The sequence below is a fragment of the Cyprinus carpio genome, chromosome A5, assembly GCF_018340385.1.
Source record: "Cyprinus carpio isolate SPL01 chromosome A5, ASM1834038v1, whole genome shotgun sequence".
Taxonomy (NCBI): domain Eukaryota; kingdom Metazoa; phylum Chordata; class Actinopteri; order Cypriniformes; family Cyprinidae; genus Cyprinus; species Cyprinus carpio.
Genome location: NC_056576.1, coordinates 28214392 through 28236367, shown reverse-complemented (window position 1 = coordinate 28236367; position 21976 = coordinate 28214392). Strand labels below are relative to the sequence as shown.

The window sequence follows — 21976 nt, the reverse complement described above, 5'->3', positions numbered from 1 at the left end:
TAAAGTGATGAGATTTTGCCTTCAGCCGAAACTATTTGCTCTGGAACAAATAATAGCTTAATGAGACCAAAGACTGCCTGTCAGATTTACCCAAAACGAATTATATCTTATGTTTAACCACTATAGAGGCATCAGAGCCAGCAGCCAATTTCAGAAGATCAGGCCGAGGTGAGGCTGCTCTCGGTGGGTTCATGAGCGCCCTGGAGCTCACGTCTCCGAAAACATTGAAGCAAAATTTATACTTGAAGTGTAAACAAGTACATTCTCGTCTGACACAAAAGCTGTATTTTTTAATTTTAGTGGATGTCCACCATGACACTCGCTGTGAGAAATACTGGAAGCGGAGAAACTGTGAAAGGGCGTTCCTGTAGCGATACCAGTACAATATCTCACGATTCTCAACCAATCAGATTTGAGAACCAGAACAAACTGTTGTATAAAACTTTATAATTTCACGTTCTTTGTACTCATTTCTGACTAATGAATGTAAAGGTTTTGTGTGTTGGTTTAAAAAACAAATTGTCTTCAATTACCCTAATGTCGTTCTTTGTTCTTTGAAACATGTTGTGTGTGTTGGTTACAAATGTATGGAAAAAGGATAATATCTTACTACACTGTTAAAACATGTTGTTAGTAAACATTGCCAAGCTCCAAAAAAGAAAGAAAAAAGCCTAAGTGGTTTTCTTTGATTGTCCATTTTAGTCCATGGTTTATTTGTCATTGTTAAAGGGATAATTAACCCGAATATGAAAATTCTGTCATCATCTTTATGTCTTCAAGTTATTTTTAATATTCTCAAATTTTTGTCAGTCCATTAAAGGTTCATACAACCAAAACTTTTACCTGTTAAAATACATTTAAAAAAGTAATCAATATGACTCGAGCAGTTTAATTTAGGGTTTATGAAAAGAAACAAAAATGTCAAATGATGAACAGATTTAATTTAAGCTTTTATTTATATATAAACATATAGACTGATGCACACAGAGCACATTAAATATATGGTATAAGCTCAAATGTTCTTGCTAATCATGCAAGCTTGGTTAAGCTTTCATGTTTACTATATTTAATGAGATATTTGATTACATATTTTATTATATTTAATGTTAAATTTCAAATTTTCTTGCTAATTTTGACTGTAATTTACACTGTAATTTAAAAATATGTAATTTACACTGCTTCTCACAGGATTATAATTATCAGAACACTCAGTAGTGGAAGCACAGCGATATATGAAGACCAGAGCAGTTTCACTGACTCTAAGCTCTGGAGCTCCACACAGACAACAACACATGAAATGGTCAGTTGAGTAAAAGCCCAGTTTAGACACACATACAGCCATTTCCTCCACTTGGAGGTAAGCATTGGATGCAAGAAGTGATGTATTTTATAGTCCCCCTGCACGGTGACGGCCCAGATGATAAAGCCCAGAATCTGACCTGGATGAAGGCCATGCCACCACGCTGAGAACAAAAAGGTCATAAACAGTGGAGATCTGTTGGATCTTTTGAAGACCATTCTTCGAAGCCACACTGCCGTGGTTCTGTTCCACTGGCGCGCAAATGCTGAAGGACGACTCAATGCTTCAGTCACCCATGGACTGCCATCAGATAACCCATCCCATGATTTTTTTCCACTGTGACTGAACCCATGGAAACCTATGCCTGCAGCATTGTTAACACACTCACTGACCTTCCAATGTGCATAATAGTTCATCTTAAGTAGCAGCGACAGGATCCAGATCCATATTATGTTTTGACAAACGCAAGGGCTGTTTACTCTAAATGTGAATGATTTTAAGAGCTCCTTGAGAGGATACTTAATCCACACCAAAACTAAAACTTGCAATATCTTTGAAGTCAGTCTCCTTAAATATGAACCCAAAGGTGGAGTCACACTCATTTGCCTAACTGACCACACAAAAGTGTTAAAACTGCACAGTGGACCTCCAAGAAGTGCAGGAAAATTAAGTGAGTAGCTTAGAAATGGTATAAGGACAGATAGATCCTGACTGCTGTTTTGAAAGGGACTAGTGACTGTTCCCTCCTGCAGGTCAAGTGACAGAGAAGAAACCCTCTGTGTCATCAACATGAGAGCGGATATGGCCAGTAATAGCCTGTTAGGAATAAAACAAGAGCTCACAAAAGGTTCAAATTAAAAAAAAATTTGATACAGTTCATAATTTTGGAGAAATACCTGGAGTCTGGTGTCTCTTGAAGCCAGTATAACTGGTACTGTATGTACAAGTGCCAGAAGGTTTGCCAGCACATCTGCAGTCCCATTGTCCACTGATGAATACGCGTTGGGTGTAGACAATATATCAGCAGCAGGAGAAGGACGGCACTGAAGAACAGCAATAAGCTGTATGGACCCATTGTTACGATAGCAAAGATGAATCCTCCCAGTGTCAAATAGACATACTTACAAGAGGAGACAAATTTAATTTCATACGTGATCTATAAAAACAGACACAAAGATTATGTTGTCATACTGTACCTGTTGATTACTGAGAGATGTCCTTGCCTGGCTAAACAATAAAACAGAAATGCAAACGGCATGTTCACAAACTGGTAAAATAACTGTGGGTTTCCATCACAAAATAGCCAAATGAGATCCATCACCGGCCCAGAACTGTTCGAGTAGGCTAATGTGAGTGAGTAGAAGGGACAGCCTATTATAAATATGTACAGTATGGCTGACTTATTTGAATTTCAGAGTAAATGTGTTTCTGGATTCCAGACGTGCATAGATAGACAGATACTTAGTATGTCACAGCTGCGTACTTATTTCCTAAATGGAATCTGAAAGAGTGCCAACCAAGTTATGAGTAAATAATCCTCTCAAACAGAAGAAGAATGGAAACACTTTTTACACACACAACAGACAGACAGACAGACAGACAGAGAGACAGAGAGACAGACAGACAGACAGACAGACAGACAGACAGATAGATAGATAGATAGATAGATAGATAGATAGATAGATAGATAGATAGATAGATAGATAGATAGATAGATAGATAGATAGATAGGCCTTAGATAGATAGATAGATAGCCATCCACAATCCTATGTGCCTAGATGTCCTATTGTGTATATGTAGTATGAAGTACATAGTGTGTGTGTGTGTGTGTGTGTGTGTGTGTGTGTGTTGTAGGATATATATATATATATATATATATATATATATATATATATATATACACATACATACATACATAACTTTTCTGGTAGTGTAAGTAATGTTTATTTAACAAAGCACATGTGACCTGGGCAGGAATTTACATTTGATTTTTTCTTTTTTTAAAGGACTTTGCCTCCTCAATTCAGAACACCACCGCTCACCATATATATTTTTCTGTTATATATATATATATATATATATATATATATATATATATATATATATATATATATATATATATATATATATATATATATAAACACGTGTATATATATATACTCTAAACCGCGTCCCACGCATTCAGATTACGGCGGAACCTGAGCGAGTAGGGCTTGTCTCTGCGTCAGAGAGAGTTCTCTTATCGATTGGCTGCTCCCTGTGCAACGAGGAGGCGTACGTTATAAAATAGACACTTTTAAGGAATTTCACAGACATTTAGTGGGTTAGTGGAGGCTGGCTAAAAGATTCTCCCGTACAGATTTCATCAATCTCAAGTGAAGAACATGCAGAGCTGCGCTAAATCCTGGCGTGTCATCATCAGCAGGTCGATGAACGCTCGCGCGCCGTATAGGAGTATCAGCAGTAAAGGGGATGTTTTTAAGAAACTTCAGCGTTTAACCGCAGATGTGTCTGCAAATGTGCGGTGTATGGGCACCTCACACGTCTTGTGATCTAGGAAGATTGAACGAATCCTGCCGAGACACGATGATTTTTCTGAAAGACACATTGGACCGGGTGACAAAGAAAAAAGAGAGATGCTTAATACCCTTGGACTTGAGGTAAAACCTTTTTAAGTTTTATTAAACGTAATGTTTATAGATTGCGAGTCTATCTGAACGCTTCATGTCAGCATTTTACTCGTATTGTAATCAATTTTGAAAAAATAAAATACTGAGCAACAATTTTCGCAGTTTTTGTTGTTTACGACGGTGATGATAAAAAAAAAAAAAATTAACCAAATAACAGTTTACACTTTTCTGTTGATTTCAGTCAATTGCTCAGCTTATAGAAAACACAGTTCCCCCATCCATCCGCCTGGGAAGAAGTTTGAAAATGGACGATCCTGTGTGTAAGTTGCTCTCACTGCTCTCAGCAGCGGCAGACAGAGGAAACACGTGTCGTTTGTTGTTATGAATTCAGCATATATCTGCAGCGACCACTGTCTGTATAAGACAAACCGCGAGGTTACATTTAATTTCAGCGGTATTTGAAAACTGTGTCTGGTGTCATATTTTAGGGCACTGGAATTATTCACTACATTACGCCTTTTTAACAAATATATATATTTTTTTGTTTTGCGAAATATGTCGAATTAGGGTTTTCTAACGCACCAGACTCTGACAAAGGAGTGCATCTGAGCGAGGAATGTAGGTTACACGCTCTTTGTGTGCCGATAGACCTTACTGGAGTGTCTTTCACCGTTAAGTCTTCCTTTGAACATATTTGGAGTTGTTTTTGCGGCGAGCAGCACCAATCTCCGGACGCCCTCAGCCGATGACAATTAGAGTGTAAAGTTCAGCGTCACACGGCCAGTTTGAGCTGGTTAGCATCCCGCGTGCACCGCTCAACACACAGCTTTGAAAATTGAACTGCATTAACGATGAATAGCAGGCGGAGCTTTCAGTTGCATTTGCAATTATAAAGTCTGATAATTATTTCAAAAACATACTCTAGGAAAACGGGCGTAAAACACGTTTTTAACATGAATCTTAAAATGTAAAACACTTATTTATTCGTATGTATATGCAGATGTTTAAAGCAAAGTCTCGATTTTAAGAGCTATATTCTTCTGACAACATTACACCAACCCATTCTCAAGTCACTAGACTGTTTTTTTTCCCCCTCCCAAAACTATAGTGTGAATGGCAAGATGAGGGTTTTGGAATATTGTCATTACAGAATTTATTATAGTTACTCTAATGTTTGACATGGCAGGAGTCAGTTTTCTCATTTGCTTGTGTGTGTCTAATGAAGCAAGCCATGCTGAAGCTGATGGGGGGGTTGGACTGGATTCTGCTGGTTCAGCTGCACAGAGCTTGATCTGCAAATCCTCATTGCATAACAATAATGGGCTCTCTAAACTTTCCCTTTTGTAGTTTCATGAATATATTTTTATTGCTCAAAATGGTTATGTTAAAAAATAGGGTGCCTTTTAAAACAGGCTGTATCAAGACATCAAACAGCTTCCTGCCTCATTGACGCACCAATATTCAGTGTAAAACTTGTCATAATAACATCCCCCAGACATGTCATGTGTATTTCTTCCCCCCTCTCTAGCTGTTTTAACTGCAGCATTATCTTTGCCTCTTTCAGTTGCTGTGTTGCTAAGCTGCAGCACAATGCCTCGGGAATTCGAGTGTCTCTGCATGAACCGGCTCCAGTGCCTTCAAGCTATTAAACTAGTTACCTAGCCATCAGGAAATGTCCCATATGTGCTTTACCTTCCTTTTTGCTACTGTGTTACGAACTGCAAAAACGCTTAATGCATATATTAATCAGTGAGATCATGTGCTCTTGTATTATTCATCAGATCAATGTAGGTCATGCCATGTGATGATTTCGTAGGTGTGTGTTTAAATACCAGGTGTATTTGCCAAAATGTGTAAAAGCAATTGTTTTGCACTAGCGAGTCATGTGTGAAGCTTTCTAAAAATATCAACTCAGAGTCACTTGCGAAACCGAAGCTGAATTTAGTTTGATGCGACACAAACCATAGAGGTTTTTTACTGTCAAATCAGACCAATTCTTTCTTGACTATACTAATGACTCGCAATAAAAGCAAAACTATTATGTAAGCTTGTGAGCACTGTTTTATTAATCTAGGGTGTTTTATACACTTACTGTGTTTAACGGTAACCGCAGATCTCCAAATCATTCTTATCTTTGTGCTTAATGACTGCAGGTGAGAATGAAATTCTTGATTCGCTCCAAAAGATTGCGTCGAGGAACAAGATGTGGAGGTCCTATATTGGAATGGGTTATTATAACTGCTCCGTCCCACCAGTCATACAAAGAAACCTGCTAGAGAATTCGGGATGGTATGTATCTCTTGCTGTTTGAATTTCACCTTCTGCTGCCCCAAAATCAAAAAATGGACCAATGAAAATTTTTTTTGACAAACATCAACTCTTTGTTTCAAATTAGGGGACTAAATATTTACAGCCACGAGCTGGAACACCTTGTTCATTAGTTTCTCATGGTCCGTACAGTTCTAGTCAAAAAGGAAATAGCATTTTATACGAATAGTAGCGTGCCCAGCATAAGATAAGTCTTGTGACTCAGGCTGAAGGTCTTTGGTTAGGGCTTCAGTGAGTTTTTGTGTTCTCTATAGGGTGACCCAGTACACCCCCTACCAGCCTGAGGTCTCTCAGGGGCGCCTGGAGAGCTTGCTCAATTATCAGACCATGGTCTGTGATATCACGGGAATGGCAGTAGCCAATGCGTCATTGCTGGATGAAGGTACTGCTGCTGCTGAGGCCATGCAGCTCTGCAATAGGTTAGTGCACTAACTGCTGGAAACCTCTGTGAAAAACATGATTCCATTTATCAAGGAGACACTTAGTCTGTTAGCCAACACCTGAACCAGCTCATTCAGGTCTTTGGCATGCAAGATGGTGTGTCCCCAGGGCTGGGAGAGATAATTAACACTCACCTTTTCATTTTCAAAGACAAAACAAAAGAAGAATTTTCTACATTGACCCACGCTGCCATCCACAGACTATTGCAGTTGTGCAAACCAGAGCCAAGTAAGGAAGTTCACCAACATATAAAATAAAACAATATACCTTTGTCCACCTGTCTTTCTATCTCTCTATCTTTCTATCCATCTGTCTAGCTCTATCTATCTTTCTGTCTATCCTTCTGTTTGTCTGTCTACTTGTCTGTCATCCATCTATCCATCTGTCTGTCTGTGTCCATCTGTTTTTCTGTTTATCTCTATTTTGTCTGTTTGTCTGTCTGTCTGTTTCTTTCTCTGTCTGTCTGTATATCTAATTATCTCTCTGTCCATCCTTCTATCCATCTGTCTCTCTGTCTGGGCCTCTGACCTTTTCTCTGTCTGTCTCAATCTTTTGTCTATCTGTCTGTCCTTGTGTCTGTCTGTCTTTCTACCATCTGTCTTTATCTCTCTGTCTGTCCTTCTGGCTATGTCTCTATCTCTTTACTCTTCTGTCTATCCTTCTATCTGTCTGTATTGATTAAAAGTTTGTATCCTTTAGTTACATTGGTGTGAAGACTGTTCTCAAGCTTCCTCATGAGATGGACTTCAGTGGGAAGGATGTTAGCGGGGTGCTCTTCCAGTATCCAGACACTGAGGGCAGAGTGGAAGATTTCACTGCACTTGTTGATCGGGCTCACAAGGGTGGCGTATGTACCTCTCACCTCTCTGTTATTATAAAATTCACATCTACAGTTGCAGATACCAGTTTTTGCATATGGCTTGTTGACGTGACGTGGCATTTTCACTGTCCCACAAAATAAAAATTAATTTAATTAATATTGTCGTTATTTAAAATGCAGTAAATCATTAAAAATGCATTTGTCCTAAATGGACCTGTTGTTATGAAAGCTGCAGTGTTATTAAATTTTTATTTTTGAGCCAAGTCTCAAAATTGTCCTATGGTGTGACTGTCCCAAGCATGGTTCAATAAATTACAACTTTTATAAATCAAAAAAGAAAAGCATAAAAATTTTAATAATTACCTCCTGCATAATTGTACAAGTGTCTATTTTAGTAGATAGTAGTAATTTTTTTTTCATGCATATATTTCTGAAAGCATAGGAACTTGATACATTTTGTCTCTGAAAACCATGTCCTCTGGTGTGACACCATATCATGATTTTAAATCGGCCAATTCCAAAGAAAATTTTAATTAGTTGAAGGACTCCATTCATGATCATGTTACTGAAGCCCCCTGTCAAGCCCATGACATGTGCACATGGTCAATTTTTGTCTCAGAATTGTTCAAATATTTACCATTTTTGGAACCACTACAAAAGTGTTACATTTTGTGGTCCTTTGGTGTGACACCCCTAAATTATATATATATATATATATATATATATATATATATTATATATATATATATATATATATATATATATATATATATATATATATATAGATATATAGATATATATATATATATATATTTTTTTTTTTTTTTTTACCTGTATGTTAAACTACATAATCATGGAAAATAATGCAAATGTGTCTTGCTAACTGCTAATGACAGGTTCGCTTGGAATAGCAAGGTCATTAATTGACAGAAAAAGGCTGAAATGTCCAATAATGTGACCGAAAATGTCCTGAAATGTGTGACGCCTGTACTGTCACACCACAGGACAAAGATGTCACACCAGAGGACAAGGTCTCTTTAAAAAGCATTTTAAATAATTAAATAAGATCCGTTTAATTCCTTTTTATTCTTTTTTGATCCTTTTCAGTGTTCTTAAATAATTACATTAAACAATTTTCTGATGTTTTTGCAGAAAACTTGTACTGTTAGAAAAAAAATTTTTAAACTATTTTCTGATGTTTTTTGTGATCCTGTTTTTAAATAGAAAGAATCGAGGGAGAACAATTCGTGGAAAAGAGAGGACACGGAAATATAGACAGAAAATTAACAGGGATCCAGCTGAATGGTGGAGATCCTAATATAGTGATGCTGAAACAAAATAGAATCAAAAAGATTGCCTTAAAAAGAGTAGCCATATGGTTAAAAAAATATATTTTCATCTTAATGAATATAGTCTGAATATGAATCATATTTAGCTCTGCCACAAATGCAGCGGGGGGCTAGAAGAGTTTCAGTAACATATTGATTTACTAAGAGACTGAATTTTGTTGATGAAAATGATTTTTGTTTTGTTTAAAAAAACGTTGCTATTGTTTGTATTAAAATTAAACTTTCTTTCTCCTTTAACATGTTCAAAATTGTTGAAATAATTTAATAAATAGAATTTCTGTCCTTTAGTGTGACATAATGTCCTATGGTGTGACGCATAAAAGAACCACAGATTTGTTTTTATCTCAAAATATCTTAAAAAACAGTTGAGTATTGCAATAGGGGAGATATAATCATTACAAAATGGTATAATTTTCAGCAGTTTTGAACGAATGACAGCAAAGTTTGTCTTGTCCAACAAGTCATGGAAAAAAAGATGTTAATTATAATTTCATATCAAATAAATAACACTATGTGAAAATAAGTGTCTAACAATTAAGATGCATCTCTCTCATGCCATTTATATATTAAGAGGTTTTTTTTTCCCTTAATTTTTGCTATGTCACACCATAGGACAAATTTATGGTACAGTTCAGTTAGTATAGGTTAGTAACCCTTTATATTTTCTCAAAGATCAGACTTCACACTACATAAAAATATGCATTTCTATATCAGGTTTTACTTGAACCATTAATTCCAAAAGAATTTATTCACCCCATGCCACTCCAAACCTGTTTGACTTGTTGTATTTTTTTTTTTTTTTTTTTTTTTTCGGGAAACACAAAAGGGGAATTCTTGAAGAACACCCTGTTCTTTCCGTACTACTAAAGCATTTAGGTCTGTCAATCACGGATGTGAAACCTGGTATGTCTCATCTTCAAGCCAAGTTTGAATATAAGGTAGTGAGATTTGTTACATGGAGAAAAAAAAGAAATGTCATACAGGTTTGGAATGACATGAGGGTGAGTAAACTGACAACTGTCATTTTTGGCCAAACTATACAAATGGGTCCTTAATTGCGACAGCCGAATCTGTTATTAGTTTTTGTGCACAGATCTATTGCAATAGCTGATTTAGACATGTTCAGAGCACCAGACTTGATTTTTATTGTTTTGTTATTTTTTTTGGTCCATTTTTTTCAAAGGCACTGGCTTGCTGTGCCACAGACTTGCTGGCGCTCTGTGTGTTGCGTCCTCCGGGTGAGTTTGGAGTGGACATCACCTTGGGCAGCTCTCAGCGCTTTGGGGTGCCTCTCTGCTATGGTGGGCCTCATGCTGCACTCTTTGCAGTCAAAGAAAATCTTGTTAGGATGATGCCAGGAAGGATGGTCGGAGTGACCAGGTAACTCTGTAATTTATCGTCTCAAGGCTTCAGTGTACTTTGCTTCATCGGTGCTGGTATCAGCTGACAAATGTTTCCTGTTACAGAGATGCAGCTGGTAAAGAGGTTTATCGTCTGGCTCTCCAGGCCAGAGAGCAGCACATCCGCAGGGACAAAGCCACCAGCAACATCTGCACTGCCCAGGTAGAGCTTAACAAATCTGAAAAATACGGTGTGTATATATTTGTGAAGTTCAATGTCTGTACTCAATTTTATCGTTTTATTTAGGCTCTTCTTGCAAACATGGCTGCCATGTATGCGTTGTATCATGGTCCTCAGGGATTGAGGCACATTGCAGAGAGAACACACAATGCAACGTTGATTCTCGCAGAGGGCAAGTTGTTCGACTCCTTTTGACTTTTTCTTTTAAGAAGAATTTGATTAAATTTTGTGATACTGATTGTTTCTCATTGTTATAATAGGGCTGAAAAGAGCAGGGCACAAACTCCAACATGAGAACTTCTTTGACACGCTAAAGATCAACTGTGGTGTGGCCGGCAAGGACATCTTAGAAAAAGCTATGCTGCGGGAGATAAACTTACGGGTGTACAGTGATGGGCTGGTGAGGCCTGTGAAAAAGTTCTGTGGTGTGGCCGGCAAGGACATCTTAGAATTGGCTATTTTGATTTTTATTTTTAGTATTATTTTAATAAAGTTTATTGATATGGTTTTAGCTTGGAGTGTCTCTGGATGAAACTGTCACCGAGAGAGACTTGGACGATCTGCTCTGGATCTTCGGTTGTGAATCCTCAGCTGTAAGTTCTCGCCTAAATCCAAAAGATTTCAATTATTCTTTAAAAATCATCTAGTCTCCTTGCCCCAATGAGATCTCATCTTTTTGACATTTATATCAGGAGCTTATTGCTGAGAAAATGAGTGAACGAACAAAAGGATTGCTGGCAAGCCCTTTCAAGAGAACCAGCAAATTTCTTACCCATACAGTGTTTAACAGGTTTGTTTGCCGGTTTTAATGCTAGTTGTTGTTTCTAACAAATCTGTTTATCAAAGAATCTTGCTTTTTTAAAGAGTTTTTTTTTGTTATTATAAATGTATGGTTGTTGTTCTTTTTCATTTTTATATTTGCTTTTTTTTATTGTTTTAATTTCTTTTATCACTCAGAGACCAATATTGTACGTTACATGAAGCGCCTGGAAAATAAGGATATTTCCCTCGTACACAGTATGATTCCTTTGGTAAGTAAAGAATCAGAGTTTACTGTGGTGTTTATCCACTTTAATGATTTAACATGCAAACATTAAAATAAACTCTGCTGTTGAATCCAGGGTTCGTGCACAATGAAGCTGAACAGTTCCTCAGAGCTCATGGTGAGTCAGTATTAATCTGCTCTCTCCTTTTTACTGCTGTATCCAAAACGGTGTCTCTGACATTGCCTCATTTCAGCCAGTCTGATCTTTTCACCGTTTCATTGTAACCTTTTCACAACAGCCGATCACCTGGAGAGAATTTGCAAACATCCACCCTTTCGTGCCACTGGATCAGGCTGAAGGTTATCAGCAGCTCTTCAGACAGCTGGAGAGAGACCTTTGTGAGATTACAGGATATGATAAGATATCCTTTCAACCAAATAGGTAAGTGTTGTTACAATATCAAAAACTTGATTTATTTTAATTTCAGTCACAAGTGTTCTTGTAGTTGACGAATCAAATGTCAGCATGACGCATTCAGTTTCATTCAGGTTTCTGGTGCTGATAAGTTTTGGGGGTGTGTAGACATCTATATGTTCTGCATTGTTGACACTTTAACAGGATCATTAGCATACTGTACTCTTGGACAAGGGCCCTTTTGAAGCAATCTTTGAACTCTGCTGTGCTCAGACAGAGAGGTTACATATGCATGATGCTATTGATTTTTCTTTGTCCCGTAGTGGTGCGCAGGGGGAATATGCAGGCTTGGCTGCAATCAAAGCCTACCTAAATTCCAAAGGAGAATCTCACAGAACAGTGAGTATCATCCTGCAGTTCAACTCTGTAGCAAAGTCTCCTCTCATTTAACTTTAAGCCTCATGTTTTACCTCCATTTAAAAACATACAGTATGTGATATTTGAAGTATCAAGTTGATCCTCATGACTTTTCCTAATCTTAATCTGATAACACTCTGTTAACATGACGACAATCTGTTGTTTCTTGAATGTCCTCCATAAAAAAAAAAGTTAAAAGTAGGTGAAACAGAAATAATTATGTAAAAGTATGATTTTAATATTACATAATATTTATTATATAATATTGTATTATATTTGTATATACAAATATATATATCTATATATATATATATATATATATATATATATATATATATATATATATATATATATATATATATATATATATATATATATATATATATATATATACAGACACTTTTGTTGTTTCTTGTATCATTTAGATTTTTGGTTTTCAAAACAAAAACTATGAAAATTTATGAGTTTTTAAAAATGACACCCATAAGTGATTTAACTCCTGACAAAAAAACAATTGGTGCTGAAAGGAAAGCAAACGGTTCATAAGTAATACAAAAACTTAAATTCTCCTCACAGTGAAAAGTGGAAAATGGTTAAAAGTGTTTTATACGTGAGAGAAAATAGCTAAAAAAAAGGGGTAAAATGTTAGTGGGGAGTGGAAAGAGAGTCAGCGATAAGAACGTTAAGTCATTAACTGTTTTGTAATCTGGCCTTTGTTTTTTTTTTTTATCTTCCTAATAAGCAGATCTTAGATAGCGGATGCAGCTCTTAAACAAGCCAAGGTTCAAACTGCCATGGTTGAGTAAATAGCAATAGAAAACAACCACCCTGTTACAGGATTCAACTTCAGTGCAAGGCTCATTGCCAACTGACAATTTGGCAGCCTCATGCCAATTTATATGTCTCTGGAACACAAAAGGATTCATAACGAAAGTAGACCTAAACATGGCTCCATGAAAGTAGTTCATATGAGCTACAATAGCTTCATGCGGAGCAGACCGAATTTTTGATGAAAGTAATTAGCAGAATATGTGTAATCTCAAATGTGAGATCACATCTTGCCAAGCTTAGTGTTTTATATATTCCCTGGGTTTCACAGACAAGGCTTAAGCTTAGCTTCAGACTAAAATGCACGTCTGAGAAACTTGCACTGACATCTCTTAAAATAAATGAGTGGCATTGTTTTGTCACAAGATGCACACCAGTAATGCTTTTTGTAAGGTACGTTTATAAAAGATACTTAAATGTCCTAATTGGACCGGTCTAATCCTTGTTTAACCTAAACTCTGTCTGTGAAACCAGGCCTTAGTGTATGACTAAGACAGCAAAAAATTTTGATTGAGTGCATGTTAAACAAACATTTAAAGATGAAGAATACAGTTTCTGCACTAATAGTGTCACCCTGTGAAATTACAAAGCAATAACCATTGCAGATGCTCCTTCTGTAATGGAAAATGAATTTCTTTTCTGTGCAACGTGCCAGCTATTGTCCCACACTGGCTAAACACCCTCTGGATCAGTCCTCTACAGTAGCAATGCCCCAAACTCTCGCTATTGGTTGAGCTGATCTGAGCAGACCTCTCTAAATGTTTTGATGGTGCCTGGGAGACTCTATGTTTACACTTTTGGGGGAGAATGAATCATGAATGGCATATTTATTTTTGTTTGTATGCTTGTTTTTTGATTTTGTCTTGTATATTATGTCTGTTATGAATTCCTTCTGGTTTGTCTGATTCCCAAATCTGCTCATGGAACAAACCCTGCCAGCGCTCAGATGGCAGGCATGAAGGTTCAGGTGGTGGAGGTGGATAAAGATGGCAACATTGATGTGTCTCACCTTAAAGCCATGGTATATACAATGATTTAAAATGTCACACATTGCATCTTTTGTCAACAGGAAGCCTTTATCTTCTGTTAGAGAGCCATTTACACTGATATACTTGTCTATGATAACTTTATCTTTTCAGTGTCAAAGGTGAAGTGTGTAATTTCTGCCTCACTAGCAGCACCAAACGAAATTGCAAAAATAATGACGAGGTTAAAAACTGGTTTCCTGAACGCATGTCCTAACTGCCATTTGGTTGAGCAGACAATAGTCCAAACTCACATGTTGGACTGCAATGTTTTGAAAGCTCAGTGTTTATAGGTTTTGGAGGGAATCAACCTATGAATAGCTTGGTTGTAGATGGGAGAAAGTGTTTTAAAATCCAAAAAAAAAAGACACATCACCTTTTAAAAATGCAGTTCACTCAATCAACCACGTTTTCTTGGTTTTTGTCAGGTGGACAAACACAAGGCCAACTTGGCTGCCATTATGATCACATACCCCTCCACTAATGGTGTGTTTGAGGAGAATGTGAGTGAAGTGTGTGAGCTCATCCATCAGAACGGCGGACAGGTGTACCTGGATGGTGCCAACATGAACGCACAGGTCAGACCAAGAACGAACAGCAATGCTTTAGAATATGGCAAAATTAACATTAGACTAGCAATGGACAATACATTATACACTATATATTAATCTTGGTTAATGTGAACCCCTACATCTTTTTTTTAGATTTTTCACATTTAACAGTTGTATGTGCTGTATGAATGAACCATGCACAATATTTCTGAATTAATTTAAATAAATGCCGTTAAAGGTTTAGAAGCAAGAAGAGTTTCAGAGAGCTGTATTCACAGTGATGTAAGATTTTTACATTAAACGTGCATGTACTTATGGATTTATCATGTTCTTTGGATTCAGGTTGGATTATGTCGGCCAGGAGACTATGGCTCAGATGTGTCTCACCTAAATCTCCATAAAACCTTCTGCATTCCTCACGGTGGTGGCGGTCCTGGGATGGGACCAATAGGAGTGTAAGTGTTTTGAAGTGAGCAGACCTGCCCTGCTGAATCTACTAGAAAAGTTGAACTGTTGACTCCAGTTAACCATATGGCTTTTTCTGACAGGAAACAGCATCTCGCTCCCTTCCTGCCCAGTCATCCAGTGGTGAACATGCAGTCCAGTAATGCAGGAAGTTCTCTGGGCACCATCAGTGCCGCTCCCTGGGGCTCCAGCGCTATCCTGCCCATCTCATGGGCTTACATTAAGGTCAACACTTTTGTTTATCTGAATAGCAGCGATGCATCCATTATATTAACATACTGACTACTTATTTTCAGGTTATGTCTGAGATCAGTTTCTATACTACTTTGCCTAAATACATTAAAAATAAAATGCTTAAATCATTTCTAATGCACAACATTAAAGGGTATACAGAATGAACAATAGATACTCATTTTGAGGTTTGCTAAAGATTGCATTTGTTAAATTATGGGTGAATTTAAAGACTTGAAAGGAATAGTTCACCCAAGATTAAAAATGGTCATTTACTCACCCTCAAGTTTTTAAAAATCTTGTATGAGTTCAGCACAAGAGATGATATTGTTGATAGTAGCCACTGACTTTCATATTATGGAGGGAAAAACCCTATGGATGTTAATGGCTACTGTTAACTGTTTGGTTATTCACATTCTTCAAAATATCATCTTTTGTGCTTGATAAAGATTTGTACTACTAAAGATCTGGAACAAATGAAGGGTGAGTAAATGATGAGAAGCTTTTCATTTTGAGTGAACTGCAAAGGTCATTTGAATGTAAAAATAAAAATATCCAGTATAAAGCCAATACCAATAAAAAATAATATCTGATATGGTACCAATAAATTATGCATCCCCAATTTATTCATCTAATATTTGATTTATTTCCATTTAACAGATGATGGGTTCAAAGGGACTTGCTCATGCTACAGAGGTGGCCATCCTTAATGCTAATTACATGGCTAAAAGACTGGAAAACCACTACAAAATTCTTTTCAGGGGCTCTAAAGGTTGGCTTTATTGAATTATTATTATTATTATTATTTTTTTTTTATTTATTTAATTTTTTGCTGTTAAATGAATTGAAGTGCCTCACAAACATTTTATTATTTTGCATTTGCAGGATTCATTGCTCATGAATTTATTTTGGATGTGCGGCCTTTCAAAAAGTCGGCAAACATTGAAGCAGTTGATGTAGCAAAAAGACTGCAAGATTATGGTAAGTAGAAAAACGTCTATAAAGTAAATGTTTGGCTTTAAATCTATTGATTCACCACCATCTTTTATGCCAGGTTTTCATGCACCGACCATGTCATGGCCTGTGGCTGGTACTCTGATGATCGAACCCACGGAGTCTGAGGACAAGGCTGAGCTCGACCGCTTCTGTGACTCGCTGCTGGCCATCCGGCAGGAAATCGCAGAAATCGAAGAGGGCCGGATGGACTCAAGGGTTAATCCACTCAAGGTGAGCGTTTTAAAGCTTAACTAACTTAACTTGAACCCGGAACGTTCCTTATCAGCAGCATCTGTGCAGCTTTAATCATGTGCACAGTAATGCACATACACTGGAAGTCTATGGAGCATAGAACTATTTGTATTGCTTGACATTTTATGCCTAGAAGAATTAATATAAGCGCTTTATTAAAAACAAGCTTCTCATTTCTGCTTTTAAACCCTTTGGATTGACTTTGCCCTATAGACTTTCATTAAGTGCGTTTCGAGTTTATGCATTAATCACATTAATTCTAGTACTGAACTTTTATTGAATCTGGATCTTTCTGTAGTTCCTCTAACCTGTCTTTGATGTTTTTCAAAGATGGCTCCTCACTCACTGGCCTGTATTACCTCTACCACATGGGACAGACCTTACTCCAGAGAGTATGCTGCTTTCCCCATGGTGTGTACATCAGTGTAAAAATATATAAACCTTACTTAAAGTAAATGTTTTTATTCACTCAGTTTTAAAATGCATCTTCAACCCTGTTATTTCAGCCTTTCGTGAGACCTGAGACCAAGTTCTGGCCCACAATTTCAAGGATCGATGACATCTACGGTGACCAACATCTCGTCTGCACTTGTCCACCCATGGACGTCTACGAGTCGCCATATGAAGAAAGGGCTTCATCGTGACCTCATTACTCGTCATCCAAATGAATCATTCCTATCAAATATTATCATTTATTCTTCCCTGTGATTACACTCTCTTCACAACGTTCATGGTGCCTCATATTTCCTTTTGCACACAATGCACAAATACCTGGCCTCTCCTCTGTTACTCTACTAAAACTATCCAAATCTGATTCAGATACTGTAATCGACCTGTATAAGGGGTCATTTTTTTCTGTTGTTTTTATATTTTTATTCACTGTATAAAAAATATTTGGTTTGTTTGTAGGCATAAATTACTGGCACTGTTCTCAGTGTTAACATTCATTTTATAGATGTAATGTAATGTAAGTTTTCTAATTATTTAAGAAATCGAGCCTGTTTGTAGCAATTTAATAAATATTTTAAGAGGAATATTTACTGGTTTACATGATGTTTCCATCAATGGTATTATTCTAAGTCATACAACCAGCATGCGTTCTAACTTGAAATGGAGTTAAGTTGTGTTTCACTCTGATGATCATTTCTCTTTTTCCATAAGTTTCCAGTCACTATTCCTAAAAATAAAAGTAGTCCAAGGTTTCGGTTTGAAGCAAATTTTTTCCAGCAGTCCTCAGGTCTGTTGATGTCCACAGCGTAGATCTGTGGAACACAGAATAAATGACTGTCAAAGTAAAAAAAATATATATATTTTTTTGTAATATATTGCTTATTTAAGAGTGTTTTTTTTTTTTTTTTTTTTTTTTCAGCAAGTATAAATTCTTTTTTTTTTTATTGTTTTCAGCAAAAAATGATATGCAATTAATTAATCTGATGTATCCTATAATTTAATTTAGATTTTTTTTAAATGACTGATAAGCCAAAGTTTTTTCTTCAGAAGGCTTTATTTATTTTCTTGTGACCCCAGGCAGGCTACTACTATCAAGTACAGTCTATCTTGCTCACCTGATGTGCTAGATGAATGGCTACTGCAGACACTGCACAATAGTAGGGCAAAGTCTGGTCAGCATTAGCTCCTGCTAGAACCAGCCCTGACAGCATCGCCCCAGTAAAGCCACTCAGCCACAGTTTGGTGTTCTCCTGAAACCTCAGAGCTGTGGACTTCACACCCACTTTTAAATCATCATCTTTGTCCTACTCCAGAAGAGAAAATGGATCACTAAATATACAATATGCACACAATTACTGTATGTTGGGGTGTGATATTAACTAATCAGATACTGTACCTGATGGGCATAGATTGTGTCATAAATCAATGTCCACATGACACCAGATACATAGAGAGGTAAACACACCGACCAGTCACATGATCCCTTCACAGCAGACCAACCCAGAAGAGCGCCCCAATTAAAAGTGAGACCTACAGGGGCAAAAATGTACAATGTTCATGTAGAAACAATTTCAAAAAAAAATTTTCAGCAGTAATATGGAGGGAAGGGTTTGAGAAACTGGTATAGAAATATTTAGTACATTAATAGTAACACACCTAAAACAAACTGTGGCCAGTATGTGATTCTCTTCATGAGAGGGTACGTGACAACCAGCGACAAAGAGGCGGCGCCAAGAGCAATGCTAGAGGCAGGTGGGAAGTCACAGTTTATCAGTTAGTAAAATTAAAGTCGACATGAAACGGAAATTTCATTCGTCTCTTAATCTCTATCTAAAGACTTTAAAGATATAGCAACAAAATAAACATTAAAGTGCCCCTATTATGCCATTTCCATTATTGCCTTTCATGCAGTGTGTAATGTTAACAGTGAGAACTGGTCCTTAAACTTAAGTGTGACCAAAATATTGTGTGAAAATACTGTAAGACAGAAAGCACCTGTAGTAATTGAGGCAGAGCAGAACCCCCAGTGCTAAACTCAGCTGGCCTCCAAGGAAAACCAGAGCCTGAAACGGTGTGATCTCTCCTGATGCAATGGGCCGAGTGGCTGTCCTTGACACCTACCAGAAATATGACATCTCCCAACATCAGATTCCAGCAGCAGCCAAGATCAAATCCATCCCAGGTGTCTTTTTTTTTTCTCCTGAACCTTGCTAACAGTCTAACTGTAACAATCATTGACCCACTTTTTCAAGATTCTGCCCGATTAAACTGATAAAACATCACACCCCAATTATTAGCACTTTCCTATTGCCAAATTTGTGGTTTTTATTTAGACTCAATTGCATTATTCTGCTTGTATTATATGTCTTTTTTGTGATGTTTTTTTGTACAGTTTTGTATGTATTTAATTGTACTTAATGTGATATTTAATTATAATTAATTAAGCATGAGTGGCGTCCCATGTCTGTGAACTTCCAGAAACACTTAAGTCTTCCATTTGAGTTTTTATTTCAAATCAGATTAAAGTGACAGTGGACTGAAAAATGAAAATTCTATGATTATTTACTCACACTCATATCGTTTCCAACCTATATGACTTACTTTGTTCTGCAGAACACAAAAGAAGTTATCTTGAAGAATGTTGGTAACCAGTGGACTGAAAAATGAAAATTCTATGATTCTTTATATACCACAAAATATATATATATATATATATATATATATATATATATATATATATCACAGGTTTGGAACAACACGAGGGTGAGTAAATGATGACAGAACCTTTATTTTCGGATGAACTGTCCCTTTAAGTCTTATTATCTGACACTGTTTATGAGATATGTTATAGCAAAGGTGCCCAATTCCTTTGACATGCTGACACAGGTAAGATTAGGAGATATTTTAGCCTTAGTCTGGGTGAGCAGATGGCAATGATGAAATTTAGACCACTAGTGGAATAGATATCCATTATGTCGAATGTTCTCAGATAATGAGAAAAAGCAAAAGTTGACTTTCTGGGAGGACTAAGGGAAGAACATGACGAGGGAAACAATCCGTATCCTTCTACGTATGTACTCTTACCTTCACGTCAAAGTCTTTATCCCACATGTCATTGATAGTGCATCCTGCTCCTCTCATAAGCAAAGCTCCCACACCGAAGAGCGCAAGCATGCGCAGATCAGGAAGACATCCCGGGTCTGCCGCCAACCCAATACTCCACGCACAAGGCAGATACAGCAGCCACGTTCCTATGAGAACACAACATTGAAATGTCACTGAAACAGAGAACGGCTTGTAATTAGTAAAACAACACATCACATCTCTGTTTCACATGAGCCCACCTATGGGTTTGTCCAGCCTCATCAATCTGAGGTACGGCTGAACGGACGCTGGGCTGCGTTCACAATCCCAGCAGGAGTGACCCTGAAAAACCTTCTGCCACAGTTGGGACCTGCCAGTAAAGGAGGCCATATTCTCTGTTTGTGGTCATCACTTTTGTTAAAACAGGATCCAGGCTGACAGAAGGCTGTGGCGATGTTTCCATGCTGCCTTCTGAGACTTGAAAGACGGGCAGCGCAGATCTGTGGTGGACTCCTCTTCAGTGCATGTGCCAGTAGTTTGGTGGACGACATCATCTTGTCTGTTGAGCTGTCATGACCAGCTTTTAGTGAGAGATGTCACGCTTCATTGTATGCTTGCATTCAAGTGCAAATGAGGGAGCAGGAACAATGAACCTGACAACACAAACAGCAGAGAACAGATTACTGACGAGTCATGAAATGCCAGGTTGAGTGAATAAGGCTTTTCCTTGTGCCAGTATTCTGTACGTGTAGTCAAACTAAACACAATTTTAAGATATCAAATATTATGCTGCTTCTGTTACTCTAAACACTTGCTTACGCTGTTACAAGCAGCAACAAGCATCGCTACTATGTAATAAACGAACAAAAATCATAGATCAGTCATGTCGATTACCTTAATCGTCTGTAAATAATTTATTTATATTTGAAATATTGAACTTACAGCACTTCAGTGACAGCTGGACAATTTTGGAGTCCTTCACGTTGTGTGCGCCGTTGTCGTGTCCCCCCCGAACGTTTGTTTTTCTGTATGGTTCCGCCTGTGAATGTGAAACATTGCTGGTTTGAATTTTCATTTATTCTACTGTACATGCTGTCTTTCGTGTTATTCAGTATTTGTAAGCACAGATTTAAGATGACGTGAAATATCACAGTCAATGCTATTATAAAATATGCTTTAATAAAGATTACTACACCAAAGCTGTGTTTAATTCAAATCTGTTATGTCAAATTAAAATGTAATGCACATATGGCACTGTTCATAATGATTATGGGTCTTTGCAAAGCAAGCACTTAAACGAGTTAAATAAATGCATGTTACTGTGGCAGGCAAACATGGCACTTAAAATGACAAAATGACCCAGATATTGTAAATGTGAAGATAAAAATATTTTGTGTGCTTTTAACATTGGATGGGTTTTGTTTTATTTCATTTCATTTTCATTTCTTTTCTCTTTTTTGTAGTTTTTTTTTTTTTGCATCTGTTCTTATTAATAATAACAAATTAATTTAAAATAAAAATAAATTTAAAATTAAATAAAAAAAAAACAGCTATATTGTGATTATTAATATAGTAATTATTATTAAGAGAAGAACTGGGGGAAAAGATATACCGTTGCTCAGTAATCTTGCTTTGAAAGCTTCAGAAAACTAACTCGATTTTTCTCAAAACTGACTTTTCTGACTCCATCGACTTCAAACAGGTGTAGCTCAGTCATTTTTCGTCTGATTTAACAACTCATACATCATACTCTCTTCTCTCTCTGCAACCCCCAAAGCGTTAAAAAAAATCTTGTTTATTATACTGTATAACTTACTGTTTCTTTTAT

The 21976-nt window shown here is 37.0% G+C and overlaps 3 protein-coding genes across 7 annotated transcripts; 1 reads left to right on the top strand and 2 right to left on the bottom strand.

Annotated features, from left to right (window-relative positions):
* Positions 1–1141: 1141 nt before the first annotated feature.
* Positions 1142–4884, bottom strand: LOC109074763 (ghrelin O-acyltransferase-like). 5 transcript variants are annotated; one of them, XM_042756728.1, is made up of 4 exons: positions 4586–4884; positions 2497–2527; positions 2197–2343; positions 1142–2116 (listed from the first exon to the last, which is right to left on the bottom strand). In XM_042756728.1, exons 1-4 carry the CDS (start codon positions 4620–4622, stop codon positions 1183–1185), a joined length of 1149 nt encoding a protein of 382 aa, XP_042612662.1. In that variant the 5' UTR covers positions 4623–4884; the 3' UTR covers positions 1142–1182. The 5 variants fall into 5 exon arrangements, with proteins under 5 accessions (XP_042612662.1, XP_042612663.1, XP_042612664.1 ...); XM_042756729.1 differs by having other exon boundaries at positions 4601–4884; XM_042756730.1 differs by having other exon boundaries at positions 4513–4883.
* On the top strand, positions 3521–18597 carry LOC109062881 (glycine dehydrogenase (decarboxylating), mitochondrial-like). The gene is made up of 25 exons (XM_042756724.1): positions 3521–3960; positions 4172–4250; positions 6084–6219; positions 6513–6677; positions 6850–6927; positions 7399–7546; positions 10052–10248; positions 10335–10431; positions 10516–10621; positions 10710–10849; positions 10962–11042; positions 11142–11239; positions 11396–11480; positions 11571–11612; positions 11734–11876; positions 12173–12248; positions 13990–14115; positions 14548–14697; positions 15013–15125; positions 15219–15360; positions 16027–16138; positions 16252–16347; positions 16421–16593; positions 16945–17025; positions 17121–18597. The coding sequence occupies exons 1-25, from the start codon at positions 3937–3939 to the stop codon at positions 17256–17258; spliced, it is 2826 nt and encodes a 941-aa protein (XP_042612658.1). The 5' UTR covers positions 3521–3936; the 3' UTR covers positions 17259–18597.
* LOC122133896 (4-hydroxybenzoate polyprenyltransferase, mitochondrial-like) lies at positions 14538–21159 on the bottom strand. Its single transcript, XM_042756731.1, is given in 10 exon segments — positions 14538–17876; positions 18180–18368; positions 18461–18594; positions 18721–18806; positions 19060–19181; positions 20149–20315; positions 20409–20462; positions 20465–20696; positions 20838–20905; positions 21091–21159. Coding segments are annotated over 9 exon segments (1152 nt in total). The 5' UTR covers positions 20844–20905; positions 21091–21159; the 3' UTR covers positions 14538–17714.
* Between the last annotated feature and the right edge of the window lie 817 nt (positions 21160–21976).